This window comes from Delphinapterus leucas, chromosome 1 (genome assembly GCF_059928025.1).
Source record: "Delphinapterus leucas isolate spDelLeu-1000000601 "Yukka" chromosome 1, BTC_Dleu_Yukka2, whole genome shotgun sequence".
Classification (NCBI taxonomy): domain Eukaryota; kingdom Metazoa; phylum Chordata; class Mammalia; order Artiodactyla; family Monodontidae; genus Delphinapterus; species Delphinapterus leucas.
In genome coordinates, this window is record NC_143129.1 from 171,935,720 (window position 1) to 171,952,937 (window position 17,218).

The following is a 17,218-nucleotide window of genomic DNA, read 5'->3' on the forward strand; positions in this document are numbered from 1 at the left end:
TTCTTGTAGGATGAGACTCCTGGGGCATCAGGAGGGGAGGGCCCCAGTGGGGTCCCTGAGGGGCAAGTGCCTCCAGCCCCATCCTGTCCCAAAGCCCTGTCTGAACATTTCTGAGAAACAGCATCAAAGTCCAGTTGCCCCGGTGAGACCCTTTCCGGAGCGTGCAATGCCCTCCCTCCTCTGTACCCAGTACGTGCCCCCTCCTCTTCACCCCTCCCCTCCTTGCGACACAGCACCCGGGAGCACTGTCCTTATCTGTTTGTAATTAATATTTAACATCTCTTCAGGGTCACTGGTTTAGACCCAATATCTCCATAGCAGAGGGAGGGACCGCCCTCTCCAACACCCCCAGCCCTTTCTCCTCCTGGCAGCTGCTACGTTGGCCCTAATGACTGCTCCCTTCCCCCAAACCACAAACAAGCCTGCTTCCTGTCACTCAGGGTGAACTTGGCCAAAGGTTGACTGTCTCACCTTGTTTAGTCATGGAAAACAGCTTAACAGTTGGACTGTTCTCACCAGGTGAGAGGGCCAGGGTGTCAGAGGTTTTTTTACTAAAAGCCATAAACACCTCTTCCAACTCACAGGCCACAAAGCTCTCTAAGCTCCTTGGGGGGACAGTCGTTCCTACAGTCCATGACTCTCTAGGTCCTGTGACCCTCCTCAGGCTGGCCCTGTCCCCACCAGGCTGCATACCCCCTCAGGTCTCTGGCCTCCCAGGCAGGCAGCTCAGGCAACCAGCTAGGGGACAGAGTGTCCAAGGCCCTGGAGCTGGGCTGGGACGCTGGCATTCCTGAGTGTCCTAGGCTTTGACTCCACCACCAGGACTCTCCACAGCCTTGCCCCACGCAGTCCAGAGAAAGGTGAGTCTGCGAGGTATCACCTGCCTCCAAGGCAGGCAGAACCCAGCCCAGGAGCAAACGAATAGTAGTCCAGCAGTGGCTGCACGAGGAGAAGTCAGAGGAGGAGGAACTCGACCCCGCTGCTGGGAAGTTCCTGTCCTCGCTGGCTCGTTCTTCCATTCACCTGCCCTAATAGGCCGAATTACAGATATTTTACAAAGGAGGAAAATGTGGCTCAGAGGGGTTTCTTGCCCAAGATGGTTTCCTAAACTTGCCTCACCATAAGAATCCCCTGAGGAGCTTACTAAAAATACAGCTTCCTCAGCCCTAGCCCAGACCTGCTGAATCCATAGCGACTGGGGAATCCAGATTCTCAGTAAACTCCTCTGATGATCCCTCTTAGGCAAGTGGAGGGAACCATGCTCTTATACCAATAGTTTTCCTATCCTGTGGCCTCAAATCATCCCCCTAGAGCCACCCCCATCTCCTCCCCTGTGTGGGAGTTGGGGAGCTGCAACAAGGGGTGGTGTTTCAACCTGGAATGGCTACAGATCCCTGGCCTTCCAAACCCCCAGCCCCAAGAACACACAGGGGTTCCACCCAGAGAATAGGGCTATCGGGGACGAGGGCTCCTCCAGAGTCCTGGAGGGCAAGGCTGGATCCCTCTGTGCCCATCCCCAGTCTGAGTGTCAACCTGGACAGAGGGACACAGCTCTGAGACCCCATCCCCACACCCTCAGGCCCTCAGCTGATTTTCCCTTCCCACTCTAAGGAGGAAGGGGCATAAGGAAGATGCGTTTTGACCTGCTAGTATGAGAAGAACAGTAACTGGAATTAACTAAAGTGTGAGAGCAGCAGAGGGAGGGAAGGGAGACTAAAGCAGGGAGAAAGGAGGTAGTGGGAGAACGCACTGGACCAGACAGTTCTCCACTTGACCACCAGGTGGGGCCATCAGCCAAAAACAGTTTGGTTGCTGTCAGACAATGGTGTGGAGGTTCAGGATGGTTGGCAGGTGGAATAGGGTTCAAATGATCGTCCGTAATATTCATAGGTCCAGGGAGTGCAACGAAAGGGAAAAGGAGGGGAGAAAGAATGAAATATTTAAGAAGTACTAGCCATGAGTTAAATACTATACCAGGCATTTCACGCATTTTAACCTCATTTGAATATCATAAACATTCTGCAAGATAGGTATTCATTCGTTCATTTTTGACAAGCATACACGGGGGATTCCCTGGCGGCCCAGTGGTTAGGACTCCGCACTTCCACTGCAGGGGGCACACACGGGTTCCATCCCTGGTCGGGGCACTAAGATCCCACATGGCGTGACCAAAAAAAAAGAAAGAAAGGAAAAAAGCATATATCAAGGACCCAGTTGTATGCCAGGCACTGTTCCTGGGGCTAGGGATACAGTGAACAAGACAGGCAGGCAAGTTCCCTGTTGTCTTAGAGCTTGCATACAATTTGCAGATAAAGAAACGGCCCAGAAAGGAGGCCAAGATCCCCCCATTAGTACAGGTGCCACAGGTGGGGAATATTTATTTATCTGGCTGCGCCAGGTCTTAGTTGCAGCACGTGGGATCTTCGTTGCAGCATTCAGGCTCTTAGTTGTGACATGCGGGATCTAGTTCTCTGACCAGGGATCGAACCCAGGCCCCCTGCATTGGGTGCGCAGATTCTTAACCACTGGACCACCAGGGAAGTCCTGAGGTTGGGATTTAAACCAAGGTTCCTATGCCTCCAAGCCTGACCTGTGCTCAGCCTCATGGCCTGAGGGCTAGCTGTGCTCACATTAACGCACGTCAGGAGCGGGGAGGGCATCACCGGGCTAGGGTACATGGGGTACATGGGAATCCCACACCCAGAAGGAGGGCTAGAAAAAGCTCTCAGCACGCCTAGAGTCGTGCAGTTATTGGTGGAGCTCTCACTTAGCAAATGTTGCTGGGTGCCAGACGTTGCACCACAGGCTCCACATTCCCTATTTGAATCTTAGCAATCAGACTGCAAGGCAGGCATCATTGACCCCACTGCACAGGTGATAAAGCCAAAATGGCTAAGTGACTTGCCCAAGGTCATAGAGCTAGTAGGCGGGGGCACCTGCATCAGGCTGCTCTGGGGGGAAGGGGTTATAGAACCAGTTTAAATGTCTGTCTCGTGCTGGATTGGAAGTCCACACCTCTTGGCTGTAAAACAGATTCACACTCACACCTCACAATGAATGTATAAATGTGGGTCTTGGAAATCCCTTCCTAGGTTGGGTCAGTATAAAATGGGAGAGAGGGCTTCCCTGGTGGCGCCGTGGTTACGAATCCGCCTGCCAATGCAGGGGACACGGGTTCAAGCCCTGGTCCAGGAAGATCCCACATGCCATGGAACAACTAAGCCCGTGCGCCACAACTACTGAGCCTGCGCTCTAGAGTCCGTGAGCCACAACTACTGAGCCCGTGTGCCACAACTACTGCAGCCCGCGTGCCCAGAGCCCGTGCTCCGCAACAAGAGAAGCCACTGCAATGAGAAGCCTGCGTACCACAATGAAGAGTAGCACCCCACTTGCCGCAACTAGAGAAAAGCCCGCTTGCAACAACGAAGACCCAATGCAGCCAAAAATAAATAAATTTATAAATTAAAAAAAATATATAGGAAAGAGCCATCATATGGTCTCCACCCAAAGATGCTCTTAATGCTGCATCCAGGAAGGAAGGGAGATGCGTAGGAAGGGGGTTTCAAATAGGGCAGGAGACTGAGAATTTTTTTTTTAATTATTATTATTATTATTTTTTTTTTTTGCGGTACGCGGGCCTCTCACTGTTGGGGCCTCTCACTGTTGGGGCCTCTCGCGTTGCGGAGCACAGGCTCCAGACGCACAGGCTCAGCGGCCACGGCTCACGGGCCTAGCTGCTCCGTGGCATGTGGGATCTTCCCGGACCGGGGCACGAACCCGTGTCCCCTGCAACGGCAGGCGGACTCTCAACCACTGCGCCACCAGGGAGGCCCTATTTTAATATTTTTTATTGAGGTATAGTTGATGTACAATATTACATAAGTTTCAGGTGTACAAAATAGTGATTCACAACTTTAGAGGTTATAGTCCATTTATAGTTATTATAAAATATTGCATATTCCCTGTGTTATACAATATACCTTTGTAGGTTATTTATTTTATACACAGTAGTTTTTACCTCTTAATCCCCTACCTTTATCTTCCCCCTCCCCCCTTCTCTCTCCCCACTAGTAACCACTAGTTTGTTCTCTATATGTGTGAGTCTGTTTCTTCTTTGTTATATTCACTAGTTTGTTTTATTTTTCAGATTCCACATATAAGTGATATCATTCAGCATTTTTCTTTCTCTGTCTGACTTATTTCACTTAGCATAATGCCCTCCAAGTCCATCCATGTTGCTGCAAATGGCAACATTTCATTCTTTGTTATGGCTGAGTAATATTCCATTGTATACATATACCACATCTTCTTTATCCTGTCATCTGTTGATGGACACTTAGGTTGCTCCCATATCTTGGCAATTGTAAATAATGCTGCCATGAACACTGGGGTGCATGTGTCTTTTCGAATTAATGTTTTCATTTTTTAAATATATTCCCAGGAGTGGAATTGCTGGATCATATGGTAGTTCTATTGAATTTTTCAAGGAACCTCCATACAGTTTTCCATAGCGGCAGCGCCAATTTGCATTCTTACCAGTAGTGCGTGAGGGTTCCCTTTTAGGAGACTGAGATTTTGTCTGAAGAGCTCACTTGTGTACTCTCTCCCCAACACCCTCTCCCGAGGGGTCCCCAAGGCACTAGGAAGAATGACAGGCACAGTACTGCTGGGCCCCCCCTGAGGTCCCAGGAGGAGGCCAGGAGGGAAGCTGTGTCTCTGCACTGGAGCACAGCCTCCCCCAAACCTGCTCATCCCCCGAGACCTGGCTCAGGTGTATCTTCCTCATCACGTCCTGTTGTAACTGCCTGTCTCCCCGTCTAGATTAGGGCTTATTTCCTAACGTCAGGCATCTTACCTTTTCCCTTCTGCATCCTCAGTGCCCACCAGGCCTAGGTATGAATGAACATGAGGGGAAAAAATTGAGATGGGAGCAGGGCGAGCAAAGATGGGGAAGAAAGTTCCCACAGTGGCCACTCGGGAAGCCTGAGAACTTTGGACAGTGAAGGAGGAAAAGGCTTCCCCTCCTGTCCTGCCTGTGCCACACCCCTGCACACACCCTCGCACATACCCCACTGTGGCCGGGCGGGGCTGGTCAGTAGCTGCTGGAGGGGGCTGTGTAGAGAGATGAGAAGAAACCCACTTCCATTTTCGCCAGTGATAACTTATGAGCACTGAAGACTCATTTTTAGGTCACATCCCCTCCATGTCTTCACAAAGTCTGGGGGCCCAGCCTCACTATCTCCATTTTCAGAAGGGGAATCCGATGAGAGAAGCTGAGGGTCTTCCCCAGAGCACCTGTCACGGTGGTGGGCAGGGCGGGGGGAGGTAGAATTCAGATCAGAGCTCCCAGCAGCTGAGAAAACCTCCCTTGATCTGTTTTCCATACAACCAGGCCTGAGCTATGAGCTCCTTTCCACTGCAGTGGGGATGGAGCCGAGGGGAGGAGCTGTCTTTGGGAGGGGGTGGGGGTGGGGACAGCTCCACCTGTTGCTGCCATCTTGGCAATGCTGGACCCAGGGAACAGCCCCTCCCTCTGTTGGCACCACCCCCCCATAGTTCTCATCCATTATCATCACACTGCTTCAGCGCTGCTATATTTAAGGCCCGTGCAGGCTCCAAGATCACATTCTTCTCCCGGTCCCCGCTGAGTCCAGGGCAAGAAGAAATCAAGGACCCTCTCATCCTCTGGAATCTTCTGCCCAGAGACACTAAGCGGGCACGGCTGCTTCTGTGAGTCACCTCCAGGGATCAGGGGTGGGGAGGGAGACCTCCAGATAATGAGACCCTCAGCTTTCCATTGGCAAGTGGAGTGTGTGTGTGTGTGTGTGTGTGTGTGTGTGTTGGGAAAGGATCCTGGGAGATTTGGAAAGCAAAAGTATACATGTGCTTAGGTATCACCCCAAGTGGAAATGAGAGGGGATTCTAGAAAAAAATCTCTGCCCCATCACACTGTTCTGTGTCTCCCTGGGTCTCCTGAGCTGAGCCTTCTGTGATGTGAAAGCTACAAAACACACACACACGCGCACACACATCACTTGGGGATGCCCTGAGAAGTGGAGGCTTTCCTGTAGGAAGCAGGCATCAGCAGGGACCGGGGTGGACCGGCAGGTCCAGCAAACCTAGAGCAGTCCTGACAGAGCCCTGCTTGGCCGGCCCGGCAGGCAGGGGATGAGCGCAAGCCCGGAGGGGCCGCACGGCAAGGCGGGGAGGGCGTTCATCCAGCCTGGGCTCGCTGGTACGAAACCGAGGCCAGCGCTCCAGCCTCGGAAGCTGGTGGGAGCATTAAGAGCACATCCCAGGCTGGGCAGGCTGTGTCTCCGCTCCCGCCCACAGGACCCAGCTTTCTGCCATCAGGGCTCTGAGTCACTGTGGCTTGGTGCGCGTCTCTTCCACTCCTGAGGAATAGGAGAGGCCTCCTTGCCCCTTCTCACTGAAGAATGCTGTCAGGGGACCGGGCGGGGCAGGGCTGGGGGTGGGCGGCAGACAGACTGAGGCTTGGGAGGAAAGTGGAGTGGGTGGGGAAAGTCACACAGCAGGACCCCTGGCCCGCGGCTTTGCACCCTCCGGGGCGGGCACGGGGGACGATTTCCCTTCCTGGCCGACCACACCCTGCTGACCCCTCCGCAGCAGGCACACGGCACTCTGGGGACAGGACTGGGAAGCTGCGATCTCCTCCTTGCTGCCTAATCCTTAGCCTCAGTCATCGCTTTAAAAAGAATCGACGGCTCATCCACTAAAGCCAGGGGTCTGGTTGCAGGCGGCCCTGGAGGTCAGGGATGAGCGCCAGGCCCGCCCTGCTGCGCCAGTCAGGAACAGAGCATCCGGGGAAGGGAGCCAGCAGCTGATACCAGGGAACGTTAACCCTCGGCTGCTGGGGCCCCGTGTCCCAGGAAAGCCGGGGGCCTCCCTCCGCAGGGTGGTACCCAGCGGCTCTCTCCTTGGCGGTGAGGAGGAAGGAACAGAAAGGGCAGGCCAGTCATTCTCTGGGTGCAGGCAGACCCTCCTTCTCAGGAGGAAGCGGATGGGAAGCCCAAGGGGTGACTGTGCCGTTGTGTTCAGCCGAGGTCACTGTAGGAGGCCAAAGGAGCCTCACGGGCAGCCCTTGGTCTCAGCGGACACGCTGCAGCAAGCCAGTCTGCCTTGGGCGTCCTTTGTGGATGCCCAAAGTGAGCCAACTTATAGGAACCGGAAGGATCAAACCCCAATAAAATTGACCCTGGGCAGCCTGAGCCCCCTGACACCTCAGAACAGGCCCTTTTAGGCCAAGGATCTCTGATGAGGTCAGCGGGCCCACCTACCACATCATGGACTTAGAGAAATGGTCCCCCACGGGCAAGTTCACACCCAGGTCAGAAAACAGTCCTGCACACACACTCCGCCATAGCCAGCAGGCCCCGAGGGAGAGGCACGGACAGGGCAGAGCCGGACCTCATAGAAGCAGACAGGAGAGGGCTGAGGGGGTGGGCCCCCCTTTTGCTTCCGCCTTCATGCCCAGGGTCTACATCAGTGCCTCCCAGGTCAGAGGTCTGGCCCCGAATTCCCACCTGGAGAAGGATTGGAAGCCATTCCAGGGCTTCCACCAGGCATCAGGAGCTTCAGCATCAGAGGGCCCTCAGAGGCCTGGTGGTGACACCGCACCCCAGATCTGGGAAAGAATTTAGTGCAAAGAACCCAGAGCTAGCTAGCTGGGGGTCCCCCACTCTCCTCGCCTGCCTCTCCACGTCCTGGACATCAGAGTGCTCAATCCCTCACCGTCTGGGAAGCTGAGACCCGGAGAAGGCAGGGCCTTGCCCAGGTCATGTTGCGGGGGGGTGGCGGATGGGGGCAGGTGCCTCTGGAAGCCGGGAGCCGCTGGGGCAGCACATGGAGTGGTGGACAAGCCAGGCTGAGAGCGCAAAGCCTGCCTCTGTCACCTGGGGCGGGTCCCCCCGCATCAGGCCTGAGCTCCCCTGTCTGCCCACGGGAGAGAGAACCCCTACCGGCAAACCTCCAGAGATGCTGGCGGACCCCACGGGGAAGGGGCGGGTGGACGCCTGGTGGAGTGACCGTGTACCTTGGCTCGGCAGGCTGTCGCTCTTGCAGCCATGACTCTGCCTCAGAGCCCGGGAGGTATGGGGGAGCCCCGGGCACCCCAGGCCGTGGCGATGCACAGGCTGGAGCACCGCCACGAGGAAGAGCAGAAATCTGAGCAGCAGCACACCCTGCGGATGGGCTCCTCCACGCGGAAACGGACCTTCCGCAGCAGGTGGGAGCCTCGGGGACCCACCCCAGCCCCTGCGCTTCCCCCAGGGCCCTCGGTCCGCCGGGGAGGCACAGCTCTGCTCTCTGGGGGCCCCGGTCTGCGGGGGGAGGCATAGCCCTGACCTCTGTGTACTTGAGTTTGAGGAGACAGGCACAGCCCTGCTTTCTGAGAGGCCGGTGTGAGGAACGAGGGTGCCTGCTAGTACCCCGAGGTAGGAGGATGGATCTCCCAGCCAGACCCCCAGCCAAACCTGCAGGAGCCATGACCTCTCTTTTCCCGGGGGCAGCGAGGAAGAGTATCGGTTCAGCGCGGCAGACTACGCCCTCGCAGCAGCCCTGGCTCTGACGGCCTCCTCAGAGACGTCGTGGTAAGTCAGGTGACCTTGCCAGGGAGCCCTGGGCTGGGAAGAGGTCGTCCTGTCCAGTCCTCTGCCTCCCCACTGGGCTCCCACACTCAGCTTAAAGAACCTGCCCGAAGTTACACATCTAGAGTAAGTGGCTAGTCAGAGGTTTAAGCCCGGGGCTGACTGACCACAAGGCCCGCTGCACCACCCTCTGGATGAGCCCTCAGGCAGTAGTGAGGGAGCATCCCCAGGGGAGAGGCTGGTGGGGGTCTGTACTTCACCACCCGGCTTCCGTGGCGGGGAAGGAGGCGGGGATGGGGAGAGGAGGAACAAGGAAAGCAGCCCACGTTTTGGACACGAGGCCCAAGATGGGAAGGCCTCTGAGCCTGAGAGCATCAGGAAGCCTGGGTCCTGGTCCTGGCTGGCCTGGAGCAGGTTACCCAGCCTCAGGTCCCTACCCTGTAGAATGGGGAGACTAAGACCTGTCCACCTGCTTGCAGTGAAAACAAGAGGAACGATGGCTTGTGAAAGAGCCTTGTGAACTGGATCAATCATATTCATTACGCACCTTCTAAAAGCCGGACCCACGCAGGGTATTCTGGAGGCAAGAGAGGATTAAAAGTTGCCCTTGTCCTCAAGAAGCTTTAAGTGTGGCCGGCAGTGCTGGGCGTGGGGAAGGCAGGGCCAGGGCGTCCCCACATCACCACCCCCAGGGTCTCCACCCCTGACGGCCTCTGTCACCACAGGGAGGCCCAGCTGAGGCGCCAGACCAGCACCGTGCAGCTGGAGGAGAGAGGGCAGAAGCGGGTGGGCTTCGGCAATGAGTGGGAGAGGATGGAGATCGCCTTCCTACGGACCCAGTGGCTGCTGCGCCAGAGGCGAGACCGGAAGGCGCTGAGATGGCGGGTGAGAGGGATGGGCTGGGGCCTCCAGGGCCCTGAAAACTGAGACCCATCACACGCCATCCAACTCAACCTACCCCCTTCTCAAGAAGAGCTGGACATCCCAGTGCCCCTACCCTCTAGCTGCGTGACCTTGGTCAAGCAATAATTCTAACTGAGCCTCGGTTTTCTCATCTGTAAAATGGGTGTATGTGGTACCAATGCTTGGTGTCGAGGTGGGAAGTAAATGAGATCAAGCTGGTAAAGTCACTTTCCCAGTGCTTAGAACACAGAAGACCCTCAGGGAATGCTACTCTTAACAAATGTCAGGGATCTGAAGCCACTTCCATACCCCCTCCCTGGGCAGGACGACAGCTGTTATACTTACATGGGTGTTATCAGTGCCTATGTTTTTCACATATTAACTCATTTAATCCTCACTGCAACCCCACAGGAGGGTGGGGGAATGTTATTATCATCCCCATTTTACAGATAAGGAAATGGAGGACTGGCCTATGGTCTCACAGCTAGTAAATAGCAGCGTTTGGCCTTGACCCCACGCCCTGCCCTCTGTGGCACGCTGACTCTCAGCCGCTGGTGGGGGGGTGCGCGGCTCTAGCCCACGTGGGCCCAACTCCAGAGCCTGGGTGTCGGGGGAAAGGTAACAGCAGAGACTGGGGAGAGGTGGTGCCCCGGCTCACAGAAGTCACAGGCCCCCTCCCACCTCCAGACAGAGAAGAAGGTCCGGGAGGCCAAGGAGCTGAGGGATCTGTGTTCCGGACGCGGACCCTGGTTCTGGATCCCACTGCGCTCCCACGCTGTCTGGGAGCACACCACGGTCCTACTGACCTGCACCGTCCAGGCCTCGCCTCCACCCCAGGTCACCTGGTAAGCCCCCGGGGGGCAGGAGAGAAGGGGTCCTTGCCCTGCCCCCATGCTCTGGGCCTCTGGGGGTTCCCTGAGTGTGAGTTCCTTACACCCAACACCTCCCTTCCAGGGACCTGGCCCCTCCCCTAGAAGTTCCTGCCGCCGTAGAAAAGCTGCAGACCCACAGACGCTGAGCTCTGCCCTCCCCAAACAGAGCAGTAGCTGCTGGGGAGGCTCAAGAGGGGTTATTCTTAGCTGCCTCCCAGCCAGCCTGGGGCTAGAAGTCTGGGCTGCCTGGGGAGCCAGCGCTTGTAAAAATATGATTCTGGTGGCATGTGAAGGCAGCTGCTCTGAGCTGGACATCCCTGGGGCTGCAGGAAGATGGGGGGAGGCAGGGAGGGCGGGGGCCCTGCAGTGAGAAGGAGCTCAGGCCTCGCTCTCTCTCTGCCAATTTGGTGTGTGGTCTCAACTATGGCTCTTAACCTCTCTGGTCCTGCCTCCATTTCCTGTTCTGTAAAATGGGTTGAAGACCTCCTGTCCAGCTTGCACGTGGTGAGGATTTAATGCCACGACAACGTGGAAGCCCTCAGAACTTGAAAGGTGCTGGGAAAGCAGGAGGTGCCATTCCTGGGAGTGAACCCGTGACAGAACCACAGAGTCGAAGCCTTGCTGGCGGAGGCGGGCAGGGGCAGGAGCCTCCTGAATGGGCCTGGTGGAGGTGGGGGTGGAGAGTAGGAAAGTGATCATACAGTTGGCTTTTCTTTTTTTTTTTTTTTTCCTTAAAGCATATATAATGCCTCAGAAGTCAGAGAAAGAAAAAGAGCTTAGGCCAAGAGCAATCAAGAAAAGTGTTCTGAGGGAGGTGGCCTTGGGGCTGGTCATTGCCAGGTGGCATTCATTCAAATTCCTTGGGAACCAAGGCAGTCCGGTAGGAGGACTGCTCCCAACAGCCAGCCTGGGCTAAGTGGGGGTCAGCTGCTCAGCTGGCCTGGCCTGGCAGCTAAGCCCTGCCCTGCCCTGGCACTGAGGCCCACATCTAAGCCATGCCATGGGAGCCTCTTGGAAGGGAGTCTTGTTTCCACCCTTGCCAGCAAGGTTGCCACAACAAGGAGCTGAGCATTCTTTGTAAGTGGCAGAGGCCAAGGCCAGGCCCACCTCCAGCCAGAGGGGCTCAGGTGGCCCCCGGGGCTCCTGGCTTTGGGATCTGGTTTCCCATCATCAATCACCCCCGGCAGGGCCACACATCATCCTGGGATTGGCCTCCAGAGCTCTGCCCAGGCCCTGGTAGAGACCCAGCCCCCCGGTCAGCAGGAAGATACTGGCTGCCCAGGCTTGTCAGGCGAGTCCATTCATTCACCAATTATTGAGCACTTCCTGAATGCAGGGGCAACTTCAGGGCGAGTTAGGCAAGGCCCAGGCTGGCTATGTTTATACTGCAGAAGTGGGCCCTGGCCACAATTCATTAATGTCAGAATCACTCTCCCAGGCCAAGTAGCCTTCAAAAGTAAAATCTCACACCAAAATATGGGGAATTCCCTGGCTGGCCAGTGGTTAGGACTCGGCGCTTTCACTGCCAGGGGCATAGGTTCGATCCCTGGTGGGGGAACTAAGATCCCACAAGCTGCATGGCCAAAAAATTAAAAATTAAAAAAGTAAAGGCAGGGAGGGGGGAAAAAACACCAGAATATGTAGGGGAAAAATAAACCTAGAAAAATAATAAAAATCTCACTCTTTTATGTGGGCCTCTCTGAGCCAGGCTCTAGGCTGGGTGCCTCGTCATCTTAGCTGTCTCACTTAATGCTGTTTTATGATTGGCTGCCATTCAGCCTCATCCTTCAAGGGCCTGCCGTACAGGCAGGAGACTGAAGCCCAGAGGGGGGCAAAATGAGACCTCATGTCTCTGGCTGCCCAGGTTGTTCCCAGAGCTGCAGCTGCTGCTTTTTCTGGGAAAGGCAGAAAGCTGGCCAGGCTGAGTTGTCTGGAATGTTCCTGACAGCTGGCAGGTGGGGGGGGGGGGGGCTGACCTTGGCCCCCAGACCTGGGAGATGTGGAAAGATTGGGCACGCAGATTAGGCACCATCCTCCCCACAGGAGACTTAGTTGGGCTCCTTTCAGAAGAGGTCACAGCCTGGGGGCTGTGTAGTGGGGCGTGGGCACAGCACTGTTTGGTTGCCATGGAGACAAATGGGGCGGGCGGGGGGGGGGGGGTGTTTGCTGTCCAAGGAAGGTGATGTACTGAGGTTGGGGTGCCCTCTCTTGGCCAAGGCCTCCTCTTTGAACTCAACCACCACTGGGGCTGAATTTTCATGCAAAGTTCTCACGGACACAGAGGCCCAGAGAGGGGGACTGATTTGCCCAAGGTCACACAGCAAGCTAATTTTCACAGACATTCACTCGCCAGCCCCGACTCCTCAGGCCTCCAGAACATACCCCAGTGGGCTGTGGACAGACACAAGGCCACCTCATTGTTCAGTGTCTGTGGCAGATAAAACCAGACCCCAGAGTTCACAGAAAACAAAAGGAAGTATCCAGGGTAGAGCGGGGCAGGGCGATCTGCGGGGCCATGCTCGGGAATCACCTGGGAAATTTTAAAAATTACTGATACCCAGGTTCCATGCCCAGAAACTCTGATTTCATTGATCTGGGCTTCAGACTGGGCATGGAGATTTTTTTTAAGGCTTAAATAAGATAGATCTTTTTTTTCTTTCATGTAAATGTCTGATGTAGACAGGGTAGGGCTGCTATGGCAACTCCACCACAGATTCCTCAGGGATGCAGACCTGTTGCCTCACACTGCTTCAGGGCACAGGCCTTCCTGGTTCGAGATGCAGCCCTCATGGCCATATTCTTGCCGCAGAATGGAGGGAAAGATGATGGGAAAAGGGGCAAAGGATGTCATCAGAAGCTTGTACTTACTTTCTGCTGACAAGACTTAGTTTAGTCACATGGCCACACCTAGCAGAAAGAGAGGCTAAGAAACATGTTACATTTACTTTAGAATAAGAGGGAGAATGGCTACTGGAGACCAATGAGCAGTTTCTGGAGCAAATTCTCAAAGGCTTACGTTCAGACTCTGAGCATGGAGATTGTTAAAGCTTCCTCTAGTGATTTTAACAAGAACTGAGATCAGGGGCTTCCCTGGTGGCGCAGTGGTTGGGAGTCCGCCTGCCGATGCAGGGGACACGGGTTCGTACCCCGGTCCGGGAAGATCCCACATGCCGCAGAGCGGCTGGGCCCGTGAGCCATGGCCGCTGAGCCTGTGCGTCCGGAGCCTGTGCTCCGCAACGGGAGAGGCCACAACAGTGAGAGGTCCGCATACAGCAAAAAAAAAAAAAAGAACTGAGATCAAGAACTGCTGTCCTTGAGGTTGACAAGAAGGTAGGGATAGGGAACTTTCCTTGGTACCCCCTTCAGAGAGGAAGGAAAAGCTGGGGCCTGGTCCTTGGGGGATACCACTGATGGGGGAGGGGCAGATACCCCTAATGACAGCTCCCTCTTCTCGCCCTCCAGAAGAGAATGAACCCTTGAGCATCTACAGCAGGGGTTCCCAACCCCTGAAACATCCCCCTCCCCATGCCTCCCTGTCTGTGGAAAAATTGTCTTCCACGAAACCGGTCCCTGGTGCCAAAAAGGTTGGGGACCAGTGATATGTACAGTCTTCAAGCTTTACATATCTTATCCCATTTAATCATCACAACAACCCTACAAGGTCAGTGCAGTTATTATTCCCATTTCACAGATGAGGAAAACTGAGGTTCAGAGCAGCAAAAGTGCTGCCCTGGGTCACACAGGTAAGCAGCACAAAGCCAAGGTTGGAATCCAGGTCTGAGAGGCTCGGGATCCTTCCCACACAGAATCACACTGCCTTCCACACACCACTGTGTCTCTACAGGTACAAAAATGACATGCGAATTGATCTCCGCCTCTTCCCTGCCGGAAAGTACCGAATCACCAATAACTATGGACTGCTGACACTGGAGATTAGGAGGTAGGACCATGAGCCCTAGAGCCCCATGGCCCCCAGTCCTAGCACTACCACGGCCAGAGCAATGAATCCAAACCCTTCCTCAGAGCTATGAACCAAGTCAGCCTCATCTTCAGAAGTATCTGGGGTGCTTGTTAAAATACTGATTTGTGGGATGTACCCTCCTTTTGCCCTCAGAGAGTCAGATTAGATAGTTCTGAAGTGCGACCCAGGCATTTGCATTTAACAAACACCCCCATGTGATTCTAAAGCCTTGGAATACACGGTGAAAAATTTGGACTCAGAGGCTAGCAGCAAGGACTGAATGAATGCTGAGCTAGGCATGCAGGGAGAGCTCCTTGCTGGAGGAGAGAAAACACACGTATACACACACACACACGTGCAAGGGGAAGCAGCTGGAAGGAGAGAGTTAGGTAGGCCTTTCAGGAGGTGGTGAGTCTTAAGCATGGTTTTAAAAGAAGAGGCAGGATGTATGGAGGGAGAATTTGAGCACAGTCTGCCCCGAAGTGTGCATTATGCGTACGAGCTGCCAGGTGTTGAATTCCTCCCGGTGCTAAGCCCTGTGCTTGCTGCTTTACACATATGGTTGATAATGCCCACCACCATTCTCAACAATGCAGGGAAGCGTTGTTCTGTCCCTGTTACAGGTGAGAAAACTGAGGCTCTGAAAGATTAAGTGTCTTGCGCAGCCTGTACAGGGCAGGGCCTGGGTTTGAGTCAGTTCTCTCCATCTGGGTTCTTTCCAATACACCAAACCCTCCACCTCAAGCAACTTGGGCTTCAGAGACACAAATATGAACAGGACCCTCGAGAAGCAAAGTGAGGCTACATGGACATAAATACCTGACCATCCAAGGCTACAAAGGGAGGCGCCCCGTGGGCTACACAGTCGGGGAGAGCATGCAGGGCTGGGCAGCCTGGAGGGACACATGGAACCGGGCCCTTGAAACGAGAGGGATTCCTGCCCCGAGCAGCCAGGCGAGGTGAGGGGGCACCAAGGGGCCTCTCTGCTTGTTGATGGGGTTGGATGTGTGACTTGTATCCTACCATCTACCCTCTTTGCCACCATGGTGCCCTGGGATGGAGCTGGCCCAAGCCTCCACTGGGAACAAGACAAGGCTGGCCTGGCTGGTGGTGAAAACCAGGCCTGCAGTTGAGGACACCTGGGCATCCGGCCCAGTTCTGGCACAGACTGGCAGTGTACCTGGGGCAACTCCAGCTCCAGGGTTCTGCTCTGGAGGTGTTGATAGGGCCAGAGGCCGTGCCTGGGGGAGGGCTCGTCACCTCGAAGCTCGGTTGAATTCCAGCTGCTCTGGGACTCTGGACAAGTCACTTAGCTTAAGTGTTTTGATAACAATCATATTTTCAAAGCACTTTCACCTGAGGTGGTTTAGGCTGCTGTAACGTCCGGAGATTTTCAAAGGAGGACTTGGAGGCGTGGAGAGGGACAGTGGCAGCCCAAAGGCCCCCAGCTTCTCAGAGGCAGGCCCTGACCTAGAGCCTGAAGTCCTTCCCCAGGCCTTCCTGTTAACCCCCCTTCCCCCCACACCCCACCTGCACGGGGACTTAAGTTTCCCGCGGAGCCCAGCCGTCTCAGGGGGAACATCTCCCTCCCTGCTTTTCAGATGCACCATTGAGGACGCAGCCACCTACACAGTGATGGTCAAGAACGCCTACGGCCAGGCCTCCTCCTTCGCCAAAGTCCTTGTCCGCAGTGAGTCCTGCCATCACCAACAGGCCAGAAAGCCCACAGCAAACCCTAGATGAACAGATGAGGACATGAGTGTGCGTCAGACTCGGGGAGGGACACTCAGCCCAGAGGTATTTGGTCTGGGATCAGGTGACCAGGGCAGCCACTGGGATTCCCGCTCCCCAGGGCCTTCAGAGCAAGTGAGATCCTCCGCCCTCAGACTGTACAACCTACGTCCCTGTTCAAGGGGACCCCACCTGCCTGTGCCCAAAGAGCATGCTCATCCCATCGAGCTGGGCTTGGGTCCAGATCCAGCTCAGGGCCTCTGGGAGGGCGGCCTGGCTACCAGTGGTCCTCAGGGGCAAAGGCCGAGTCCTACCAAGTCCCCTCCTGACCCCCACTGCCCCTTTTGGCTTCTGGTGCATATTCCCCAGTGGGCTCAGGTCCCTCCTGGAGGTTAATCACAGCATGAGGCAGAGGAGACACTCAGGACTCTGCCAGGCCCCCGTCCACATGCTGCCTCTGGCGCTGACCGGCCGTGTGAGCCTGGGTGCCGTCTCAGTTACCTGACCTCCCCACCTGCAAAGGGGGCATCCTACCGCCTCCCTCAGATACTCCTGTGGATTAAATGAGATGGTTTAGGTAAAACTTGGCTGGATCAGGCTCTCGGGGGAAGGCTAACCCTCCCTCCCCCGACCCCATGGCCAGGGCCAAGCCCAGCCCAGAAGGCCACACCTTTGAGCCCAAGGCTTTGCCCTCAGGGCCCCGAGAGAAGCTGCACGTGTGTGGGTTCGTGCACACACACACACACCCATGCACACACACACACACTGAGCAGCAGACAGGCCAGCCTCTCATCGGACCTCCTTAAACTGTCCTTCACAGCCTCTCCACCCTTCTGCCCTGTTCCCCAAATCGCTCTTAGTAGGCAGCTGTCCCCGCTGCCAGGCCAGGCTCTCTGGGTGGAATCTGAGTCGTCCCTATAGGCAGTGCCCAGAGTCGATTGCAAGGACAGGCATCAGGCCCTTGGGCCCTGCCTTCCTCTGTCCTCCCGTCCTTCCCATCATTTCATCCACATATCCCCATCCCTCCTCCATCAAGGCCATCCCAGGGACCAGTGTCACGTCCTGGCTTCAGGCTGCTGGGGTGCTCGCTAGGTGATTATGCCTCAGTTTCCTCATTTGTATGAGAGGATAATGATGACAACAGA

At 55.5% G+C, this 17,218-nt stretch overlaps 1 protein-coding gene across 1 annotated transcript in view; it reads left to right on the forward strand.

Moving 5' to 3' along the window:
- Positions 1-6,456: 6,456 nt before the first annotated feature.
- The window catches only part of MYOM3 (myomesin 3), a 48,305-nt gene continuing 37,543 nt past the window's right edge, over positions 6,457-17,218 (forward strand). Inside the window, exons 1-6 of the mRNA XM_022552075.2 lie at positions 6,457-8,245; positions 8,529-8,609; positions 9,332-9,491; positions 10,197-10,354; positions 14,226-14,321; positions 15,944-16,032. Coding sequence (XP_022407783.2) covers positions 8,085-8,245; positions 8,529-8,609; positions 9,332-9,491; positions 10,197-10,354; positions 14,226-14,321; positions 15,944-16,032 — 745 coding nt within the window. The 5' untranslated portion in view covers positions 6,457-8,084. The remainder of the gene's footprint in view (positions 8,246-8,528; positions 8,610-9,331; positions 9,492-10,196; positions 10,355-14,225; positions 14,322-15,943; positions 16,033-17,218) is intronic.